This window comes from Myripristis murdjan, chromosome 10 (genome assembly GCF_902150065.1).
Source record: "Myripristis murdjan chromosome 10, fMyrMur1.1, whole genome shotgun sequence".
NCBI classification, from domain to species: Eukaryota; Metazoa; Chordata; class Actinopteri; order Holocentriformes; family Holocentridae; genus Myripristis; species Myripristis murdjan.
The window spans coordinates 16,789,613-16,800,530 of record NC_043989.1 but is presented as its reverse complement, the minus strand read 5'-3'; the positions used below and the strand labels follow the sequence as shown (position 1 = coordinate 16,800,530).

Below are 10,918 nucleotides of genomic sequence, written 5' to 3'. Positions count from 1 at the left end.
CCATTCATACATTATCATTAGCAACTTTCAATACAGAGTTTGAGACAGAAGAATGCCTGGTTCCAAATCAGCTGTTTGCCAATACTTTCTGGCCTATAGGTTAAAGCAAGTGTAGAACAAAATAGCTTTAACCTAAAGTGGCAACCGTTTTTTGTTTTCAAATGAGGAGGTAGAGCAGCCTTAGGATGGTGAAAGTAACCAGGCATCAGTTTGGAAACAGGACTCAGAGAAAGAGATAATAAAGCCAGTAGAGGATATTGACAAAGAGGAAGGCAATGGGGAAAACAGTACGGGCATGGCGGTCAATATTGTGTGGATTCTCCACAATGAAGACAGACGCTGCCCTGCGGGATGCATCCTTCACTAATGACAAGCTGCAGCCTGTCCCTGACATCTTCTCTTTTGACCCAGTCTTGCTCTTTGCATCACTCTTTGCTGACTGGTCCACAGGCTCCTCTGCTGTGGAACCTATTTCCACAGACTGATTTGGTTGGCTGGAGCTGACCATAGGGATGGAACCATTTCCATTTGATTCATTGAACTCCCTCAGGAGCTCCTGAGGGGGATGGAGATAAAGAGAGGAATCAAACACTTTTCTTTGATGCTCTGCATATCCAAATCTTCTGCCTCATTACCACAAAAGAAACCACACAAAATGTATGTAAAAACGAATTAACACTGTGAGAAAGACAGAGCGATATGTGTGATGATCAGTCAACATACAAAAAGCAATCTGACATATTCTGCTGATCTTTGTCCCACATACTGCAAAGATGTGAGAAGCATTCCATAGTATTATATGTTAACTATGTTCTAAATTATTTAATGTTTGTTTACGTGCCACTGAGTATGAATGTAAACAGACTGCTCACCCTATGCAATTCTTCTATGGTCTGGTGCTGCATGGTGCAGAAGTGAGCACAGGCGTATTCCAGCAGCGCTCCAAAGATGAAGGTGAAACAGATGCCAAGGTAAACATCTATGGCTTTGATGAAGCAGTTGGCATTGGGTAGGGAAGTGCGAGCACCCATCATCAGTGTGGTCATTGTCAAGACTGTAGTCACTCCTGAAGCAAAGATCACAATGTTTGCCATGATTTGATAATTTAGGCAAAGTCGCAATGAAATGAAGTGATCAGGGTCACTTTATCCAAAAGTTAGACATGACACACATACAGTAAATTGTGACTGGCTTCATTGTAGCCATCCCAAGTCCCAGTTTTTGATAAAAAATTGTTTCAGGATAGTGTGTTTAGAGTGTTTTGGCTCTAGCTAGAGCCTCTGGAGAGTAATTATTTGGCATTAAAAATGCTGTTGAGATTACAAGGAATGGATAAGCCACCAGATATGAAAACAAAGTCCAGGTTGATTTTAAGGATGATATCAATTTGTGAATACATAATTTGGCAATTTGTTATCCTAAGCTTGATCACAAAAAAGCCTTAAAATTTTCCTCCTTTTTTCCCCCCAGCAATAAGTCAGGGGGTATGATCGTGTTTGCCTGTTTGTTGTGAACTTGTGGGCAGTGATATTGGGCTTTAAATAAACTTGAACTTAATCTGTGATTTGTAACATCTGTAATGTTACAAAGAAAACAAACCATGGAGTTGCTCAATTAAAATGAATTGAAAAGTGACAAGTCATTATGTGTGTTTGGACTTCTACAGTCAAGTGAGCATTATTTTACCATCACCAATCCACTAGCCTAATGAGACAGAAAATTGCTCACTGTTGTAACTGTGCCAGATTCCATTAAATTAGTCACTTATAAATACACAAATATTTGTTTTTATTTCAAAATTGTCTTGTCTCTCTTGTCTATGAATTTGGAAAGGACTGTCTGCAAACAAATTGGCAATAACATGCAAACTCTGGTTTAGGGCAGATGTCCCTTTATGAGATACTAGTGTGCTGCAAAATTCAGTATTCAGTTCAATTATGCATCAATAACATAAAAATAAAGTATTTTGTATTGGGTGATGTGATACTAAATTCAGGGAGAAGACATGATCAATAAACAATCAGGATTTTTATGATAGCAACTTCTACAACCAAAATAACAAGACACAAAAGTGAAGAAGTGAAGAACAGTACAAACCAATACATGTCCTGGCTGGTACAGAGGACTGGCTGATCCAGAAGGAGACCCAGGAGAGAACGACCAGCAGAGTGGAGGGAACATATGTCTCCAAGATGAAGAACAGCACGTTTCTACGCAATGCAAAATGCAACACCAGTTTGGGGTAATTTCCTACACAGAGACACACAGAGACAGACTGCTTCTTCATGTCAAAGAACAATTCTTTTTGTACCAAATCAGTAATTTTGTGTTCTTCAGTCTCTGTACATATTGAAATGTTTCTCCACCACTGGTTTATATCTAATAAAGTGGAGCTCTAGCAGTTAAAGTAACTCTACCTGTCTCATACACAGCTTGTGACACTGATGTGTAGTAGCTTTCTACGCTGTACTGAGCCAGTCGCAGTGTGTCAAGACCCCTCACCGAGTCATTCCCTCTGGTCCAGTAGAACACCACATCCTGCAGATTATAGCCCCCTTAACACATATACACAAACACAAACACACACACACACACACACACACACACACACACACACCTATTACTTTTTGATAAATCTTTCCTTCCACATATAACATTGTCTGTTTAGTTTGATACTCACTACACTGGGTGATAATGATGATAATGCTGATGATGGTAGTGGTGATGAGGATGACAGTGGTGATGATAATGATGACTTATGGCCGTTTACAGAGTTCACAGGTACTCACAGCTCTCCAGCTGCAGGGTGCACACCTGTTTGTCCATGGGGTACTTTGTCAGGTCCATATTACAAGCAATCGTAGCTGTGATGCTGCACATACATAACAAGATCATTAGAGCGGCTTCAATCAGCTACCTTCCAAAAATCCCCAGACAAAATTGGATTTGCATATATTATTCTTTTGATGCCGGGCTAGCTCAATAAATATTTTGTGAACAGAAAATGTGATTTGTTCAAAAGAACCAAGAGTTGAATCTAATCTGAAAAGTCATGCTCACTGAATATGCATGGCTGGCTTAGAGGACCTCTTACATCATCTGGGCTGAACTGAACTTGTTGTTGTTGTTGTTTTCAATTTATATATATATATATATATATATTCGTTTTAGCAGTTCCAAACCATGAAACACATCAATATCCCTGAAAATCATGGTCAGTGTGTCATCGTACCAGAAAGTAAACAGTTTATATTAAGTTATACTAATGAAAAAAGGCTTAAGTGGGGCATTGGTTAACAAAGTGAATATTTTACAGCCTGGACTATCTCTATTTGAGAGAGTGCAACATAAACTATATATCAAATCCTACATGAACAACTCCTAACTGGACTATTTGTCATTGAGGTGGATTTTGCTTTGAAGGAGAGTATCAGTTAAATTAAGAATTCACGTACTATTCATGTACTCAAGGCAAATATTACCATCAGTAAGTTACAAAGCCGACATGAAAGGCTCTCAACCGTGAAAACTGTTCAAGTCTTACAATCAGTGCATGAACTGAAAGCTGACTTTGATTGCTCATTTAATTTTTCTTTTTCAGCTTCATAGAGTCAGGCGCTGGTACCAGTTATGATTCAAAGGCATGTTCCCCATCCCAGAAAATTACCCTGGGAGCACACAAATTACCCCCTCATTCGTCCCCCATTGAGTTTTAATAAAGCTGTATATCAGTGTGACATGAAAGATTAGACTGCAGGATGAACTATTACTTATTGTGGCCATGGGGGACATTTAATGAATCATAACTGAACTGAAGGGGCACTGAAAAAAATATCTGATTCCATAAATGTATTCCCCGAGGTTTCATGACTGAGTGATGATACATAAAGGATTTTTTCTCTCTCTTTTTTGGTACAACCCAGTGCCAATCTACATCTAATTACCAAGGACTGAGTTTATTTATTTATTTATTTTTTAAAGAGCCAGAAAACAAACCCAAAAGAAGTCTGGGTGCCTGTTGCAGTTTTGTAATGAATGAATAGAAATTTTTAAAAAAAATATATCATAATAATCATAAAGGAGAAAAGAGATCTTTAAGTGTTTTATTTGGAGTGTTTTAGGTTGTTCTTATTACCCAAGTGCATCTCCTTTCTCTTTTCAGCTTCCTACACTTGCTGTAACTAAAACCCCTTTCTTTTCTATTCATTCAGGTCAGTCCAGCTGAGTCTTACTGCACTGCTGCACTTTAAAGAGTAATAAGATTATCACCCCGAGTGCCTAAAATGTCAGTAAATGTTTAATCCGTCCCATACATCTATGCTGCTGAAACCTAAAACTGTCAGCGATGTACCGAAGGGCGTAGAGAACAGTTCCATTACTGAAGATGCGTATGAGGCGGTTTTCCACCGTAACATCGTGCAGGAAGGAACGTTTGGAGTCGGGGATGAAGGTGTCAGGAATCCAGAGGAGTGACACCAGGCGTCCATCCACACTGACGCTCTCATTTCCTGGGAAAACCAGCCTGGAATCCCGCCACCGTTGACGTAGGAAGATAGTTGCAGTGTAGTCCTAAAATGTTGATGGGAGAGAGACTCTAAACTCCACACATTGCTTCCTTCAACAGTTTATTCATTCATTCATTCATTCAATACATCACATTCCAATCATCACTCTCACACTCATTCATCTGCTGTTGTACTAAAGCTTATTGTCCCACACACTCATTCATTGATCCACATATGTATATTTAGAGGCATTAAGTATACCATATTGATTTCGGAAATGGCATCAATGCTGGCAATATCAAGACTCATCCCAATTTCCACAGGACCCTCTGTCAAAGTCAAAGAAAGGGAGAACAAAACTGTTGACTGAACAGCAATTTTTGTGCGTGCCATTATTAGCTCCAAGAATTAGAATTCAAAAGGTTCTGAATGTGAGTTTTTGTTGTAAAACTGTTTTTTTCTACTTATCAAGCTTCATCCCACCATTGAAATTGGGTCTCAGGTAGCGGTTGTATCCCTTCATCAGCTTCTGAATTGTTGGCTGCAGCTGTGAATCGTTCCAGTCTCCCCAGTGGTGCCCAGGGAACATAGAACCACTAACAATAAGAAAGGCAGATCAAAAATGAGAGTGCGTAAGAAGGGGGGTGGAACATCGATTTTTTTTGTGTGTGTGATGAGGTTTTTCATAAAAGAAACACACAAGCATGGCGGTCCATGAATGAGGATGCATATCCAATCAATACCAACAGCAATATCAATATCAGTATCAGTACTACTGTGTCTTTAACCCTGTACATTCATGCTGGAGTCAAGCCTCTCACCTTCGTACCACAGTCAGGCACAAGATCAGAAGGGTCAAGGTCTGAGCCGACATTACGGATGGCCAGGCAGATCACAAGCTAGGGTCAGAGACATGTGAGGGAATCAAAACATGGATAAAACAGAAACCACAGTGCATAGATCATTCTCCCTGCGCATTTGCAACAGCTGGAGATGCAGTGTCAATCACCCACATCCTCTCACATGCTTTCACCATAAGGTGGCAGCACCTAACCAAGATGGAATGCACGCCTCTGGCATAACCTAACAGCTCTTCTTGTTATTTGATGTTATAAATTAGCGTGATACCTCTGTGTTTCACTCTTGGTGAAATGCACTGGAACGTTGTATTGATCTTAGCCACCTGCCTTTCATGAATATCTCATTAGCAGCTTGATTGTGATCTCTCTCTCTCTCTCACTCTCTGACACACACACACACACAAAACAAAGATATGACAAACATTTTCTTGTAGATATGGCGATGGTGTGAATGTGCATATAGATGTGTCTATGTGTTTGGTTTTATAAGCACAATCATGTCAGTAAATTTGTCCTGGTGAATTCTGTGGATTTTACCAAACAGTTTTCTTCCTAAGTCTCTGTCTTCCACTCATGATTGCCTCCCCATTCTCTAATTGTTACCCACCAATCCCATCCATCTCTCTCTCTCATCCGACCCCAATCTCACTGTCCACGATGGACTTAAGTCCTCCTTACTTCCCAGTTTCATCTGAGTCCCTCATGCTTTGTTTTTATTTCTCACTATTCCTAAAGCAGCCTCTGCTATCCAATTTTATTGATATTTTTGTGCTCCAGAAATGTCATATCCATGGTAAACCCTTGTTGCTGAAGAACTAATTAAATATTCAATGTATTATTCAAACACCACTGCCACCATAAGTAGTCATACATAAGAACGCAATTGATTTTTCCGATGGCCAAAAGGAAAATGAATAAATCCGGACGTTCTTCGGATGTACAATATTTTTTTCTCTCTATGTTTGCCTGTCAAGTTGAGATTAATTCATGCCATTTTAATTCATGTAGCGCATGCTAAATTTTAACTTAATTCTTTTTGTTTATGCCTGCTTCCCTCCATCCTCCATTTCTCTCTCAAACCCCTCTTGCTCTCCCCCTCAGCAATATATTGAACTGCTGAATACGCTTCTCTGGAGGATAATGGTCTTTTCCCCACTTCTTCACAGCTCACTCTCTGTTTCCCTTCCTTTTCTGTATGTTTCCCTCTTTTTTTCTTAAGTTAGAGTTGTCTGTGCATGCAGTCAGTAACAAATATCTCTCTTTACATTTTATAGTTTATTTTCTAACTCTGAAATAGGATTCCTACCTCTTCCTGTTCATCTTTCAAACATTCACTTTTCTCCCACTCTCAAATTCAGTCACATCATCCCTCATCCTTTCTCTTACCTGTCTTATTCCTTATGACTTGCCACAATTAGCTTCCGGTTTCTTTTTCCCCTCTCAGGTTACTCCTTCTCTCTTCTCTTTCCTTTGTGTCTTCTTGCACTCTTCTGCCTTCCTCTGTCCCAAGTCTGTCCAGTGAAAGGGCTTGCTCTCTCACCAAGGTTATTTATTTGATTTTATCCCAGTCTTGTCTCAGGCAACGAGTAAATCACTGTTGGTTATGCTATTTTGTCATGGTGTGTGGGATAGTGTCAGTGGTATTAGTGTGTGCGTCTCTCTCTCTCTCTCTCCCTCTCTCTCTTCTTCCCTTTCTTCTCCGGTGCTTGCATCTCCCCTTAGCGCTGCTGTGAAGCCCCCTCCTTTTGTCTATGTCTCTGTTTATCCTGCTCACCCTCTCATTTGCGCTACATCTCTCCCGTTTTCTCACTGCCCCCACCTCAATGCACACACACACACACACACACACACACACACACACTCATGCAAAGATGTATGTATGTACTCACATGTATACAAATGCGCACACACGTAGATTCACATCCAAGTTGATCCTCCTTACATCTTCTTTTTTTTTCTCATCCTCTCATCCCACATACTCTCCTTCTTCTGGCCCTTAATCTCTATCTACCTCTCCTCTTCCAATTTACACTGACACTACACCTCCTTCTGGGCTTTTCAGCTCTTCTCTGTCTCATTCCCTCATCCTCCTCACCTCTTACTCAGTCCCCGGGCATCCATGCCATCCTTCCTCTCAGCTTTCTCTCTAACACTCTATTCGTGTCCACAGGATAACCAATGTAGCTACCACATGAGGTGACAGTAAGAGTTCAAGCCCCCTGCCCTTTTCCTCAATCTCTCTTTCCATATAAAGGTATTCTAATCTATCATTACCTAGCATACCTGAAAGCTTATGATTTCTGCTTGATGCAACCCTATTGCTAACTGAACTATAATAGGCACTACTGCTCTGTTTATACAACTCTTGATATTGTTGATGCTGCTTTTGTTTCCGATGGTGATGATGATGATGATGATGATGATGACGACAGTAAGGATTTTGTTCTGTTGTGCATGCATTTTAGTCAACCACAGTTAAAAGACCAATGCATTTTTATGGTCAATAGTCATTAAGGCAGACCATTTTGTATCAATTCCAACACTGGTGACATTATGTGATTAATGTCTAATAGGTCTTAGTTCTCTTTTGGCACATTAACTGAGTTCCAGTTACATAGCTTGGCCTCTCAGAGCCAACTGAAAAGAGCCCAATGTGTAAGACAGCCTTGAGGATATATGACTTAATAACACCTTATGAGGTTTCAGTACTGGCACTACCCGCTGCAGCCTATATTCGATTCCCTATCTAGACTCCCCTTTGCTGGCTTATGACATTAACTGGTTGCTAACAAACTGATATGTTGCTACTTCAAGTTGTTTAGTGCACCAATAACTCACTGTACTCATAAAGCTATCTTATTCCTAATTTCATGCCCTGACAGCTGGTTTCTGGAGCAAATAGTCTCTTTACTCTTAATAGTTACAGTGAGCAGCACACTGCAGACTGAACATAAGGTAATCTGATTTATATCCACCTCATGCATCGTTTAAGTCTGAGTGCACACTGCCTTTGACAATGAATGAAATGAATGTTGATTCTTGCTGAAGTACCTGAAGGGAACGTTGTAAATGTCTCATGTGTAAGTGACTTTCTGTATTTGGCATGGGCTGGACTGCAAGGCTTTGGGGGCTAATGAATAATGATAGTCACAGCAGCAGCACCAGGCTGGTTGTTGGCTCACTGTGAGCCAACAGTTCATCTACCTGGCCGGCTTTCTATTTACAAGTCTGCATGTTCATTTGTCTTCCTGCATGCACATCTGCCTGAGGTTAAATGTGTTTTCCTGCTTGTCTCTATCTCTGTCCAGCTGTCTGTCAACTCTTGTCCATCCTAGTCAGACATTATCTTGTCTATATGTTATCAAACTCACTGTGCATTTTGCTTATCAATTGCTCCAAAACTGTGCCTCTTTATCCCTCATCCTGCATTATCTATTTATCTACCCATTTCATGTTCATTTATGTCTGCCTCCTTATCAATCCAATTTTTGTTTGCAATAAAAATACATGTGTCATAAACTTTCATAAAGTTTGATTGTGTCTGCAGTTAGGTCTGTATGTGTCTTTATGTAAGCATGTATCTATCTTTCTTAGAGGGTCCAGAATTCAATCAGTCATTGAATTTTGGACCCTCCTTCATTTTACATGCAATCTATCAACCTAGGTTTTATAGGATTTCACTACTTCTGTTTGTATCAGATTCAGCCCCACTATTTATTCTACTCCATTATCTCCTGTAGCTAATCTACCTACTTTAGCAGGCCTCATTATCTTGTCTCCTCTACCCATGCATTTATTCACCAATCCATCAATCCCTCCTGCATCCATCGATTCTGCACTCAGGGTCCCCCTTTTTGATAAGAATATTTCTCTTTATCCTACCTTTCACTCGATTTTTTCACTTTCTTTCAATTTACAGAGGCAGCACAAATGAGCATTTTGATAACCCCCTGTGTCAGGAAACGCTGCCCTCATCTATACAGCGCCACAAGAAAATGGAAACGTCATTGCTGGCTCGTGGCCCAGTGATTTGCTGTCATGTGACAAATGGAAATGTCACTGGGCTGCCCAAGAGACGGACAGAGATAAATTTTTCCTAAATAACTCTGACGGCTGCCATGTCCAGGAGGAACATGTAAGTATTAACACGGTGTTGACTCAGTCTCCCCAGCCGACCTTCATCCTGCCGCTCGAAGCCAGCTGTCACGTCTCCCCGTCACTACATCCACCTATGAGCAGGGTGAAATGTTTTGTCTCGTCTTTCTGTATGTACAGTACATGAGCTACTAATGAAACACCGCTCCAGCTCTGTGCTTCCCAGTATTCCCCAGGCTCTGCTGCCTTGTGCTCCTAGCCTATCCTATGGCAGGGCTGGAGGCAGTCTTTCTTTGAGTCGCTTTATTCAGTCTCTCTGGCCCTGGGTGGACTTAATTATATCTTCTCTATCTGTCAGTATTGAAGGAACTGCTTGAACCCTTGGTTGTCGACTGGCTCTGGCCTTGTTTCTTATAGCTCCACTCTCTTCCCTCTATGATGTACAAAGATGTGCACACACATGCAAATAAAATAAAATTCACATCCTCCATAATAATCTTAAAGAAATATTACTGCACATCCCTCTTTGTTCTGCGTGCATCATTCCTCCCTACATCTTTTTGGATGGTGTGCCTTTGATGTGCCATTTTCAGCTGCCTTGTCCCTCCACAACAGTACACTCACACTAGTGTGACTGCAATGCTTTGAAAACAGTGTTCTCAGAGCATGGCACAACAATCTGTTGTTAAGTGGGATTAGGAGTTGGAACAACCCTTGTGGAATACTGTTACGTGTTGACACAGGTGGACCCAAATGCAGTTTCCAGCAACAGGATTGTGAGTGAAAAAGGTTTATTAAGAGGAAAGATGAATGGAGGTAGATGTTGGAGATGTGGGCAGGACTAAGTGTGGCAGAGAGTTGGCTGATGAGGATGGCATGGTGTCCATGGACTGACAGAGGAGGAGGTGATGGAGGGCCGGCAGACAGGTTGGCAAGGTGATCCCAAGGCACAGGAAAAAAAACAAACAAACAAAAAAAAAAACAGGTGAGAACAGAAAACTAGGAACAACACCGGCGAACAGAACAGTATACACAATACTGCAATAGGACTATTAAACTATCCCTGTAGTAGAGAAAATGATTTGGTGAAGGCTGGGGGTGAAGACTGGCCCTGCGTTCCAATACCCATACTACCACACTATTTAGTCTGCAAAAAAAAAAAAAAAAAAAAAAAAAATTAGTATGTCCCAATACATAGTATGTCAGATGCAGTATGCCAAGAGTACCAGGATGTTCTACTACATCCAGTCAGATTTCGCAGTATGGATTTCAGCATGCTTCTCTGGCCATTCTGACCCACAATCCTTTGCAAAGTGGAAGTTACATTGCACTGACTGAGCTGTGTGTACAAGCCACGCCCACATACGGAAGACAACACGACACACACATCGCACTGACCTCGCTCAGTGACAGCAGAAGTGACAGGAAGACAGAAGATAAGAAATATGACAGACGACA

General features: G+C 40.9%; 1 protein-coding gene across 1 annotated transcript; it reads right to left on the bottom strand.

Annotated features, from left to right (window-relative positions):
• Positions 1-108: 108 nt before the first annotated feature.
• Positions 109-7,189, bottom strand: gabrp (gamma-aminobutyric acid type A receptor subunit pi). The gene is made up of 10 exons (XM_030061319.1): positions 6,752-7,189; positions 5,327-5,404; positions 4,989-5,101; positions 4,767-4,834; positions 4,352-4,569; positions 2,790-2,872; positions 2,418-2,555; positions 2,098-2,250; positions 873-1,066; positions 109-556 (listed from the first exon to the last, which is right to left on the bottom strand). The coding sequence occupies exons 2-10, from the start codon at positions 5,377-5,379 to the stop codon at positions 224-226; spliced, it is 1,353 nt and encodes a 450-aa protein (XP_029917179.1). The 5' UTR covers positions 5,380-5,404; positions 6,752-7,189; the 3' UTR covers positions 109-223.
• Positions 7,190-10,918: the final 3,729 nt, after the last annotated feature.

Coding starts and splice junctions, on each gene's coding strand:
- gabrp (XM_030061319.1), bottom strand. CDS start 5,379: ATGTCGGCTCAGACCTTGACCCTTCTGATCTTGTGCCTGACTGTGGTA. Junction 4,570..4,766: donor CCATTTCCGAAATCAATATG/GTATACTTAATG, acceptor TCAACATTTTAG/GACTACACTGCAACTATCTT. Junction 2,251..2,417: donor ACAAGCTGTGTATGAGACAG/GTAGAGTTACTT, acceptor GTCTCTGTGTAG/GAAATTACCCCAAACTGGTG.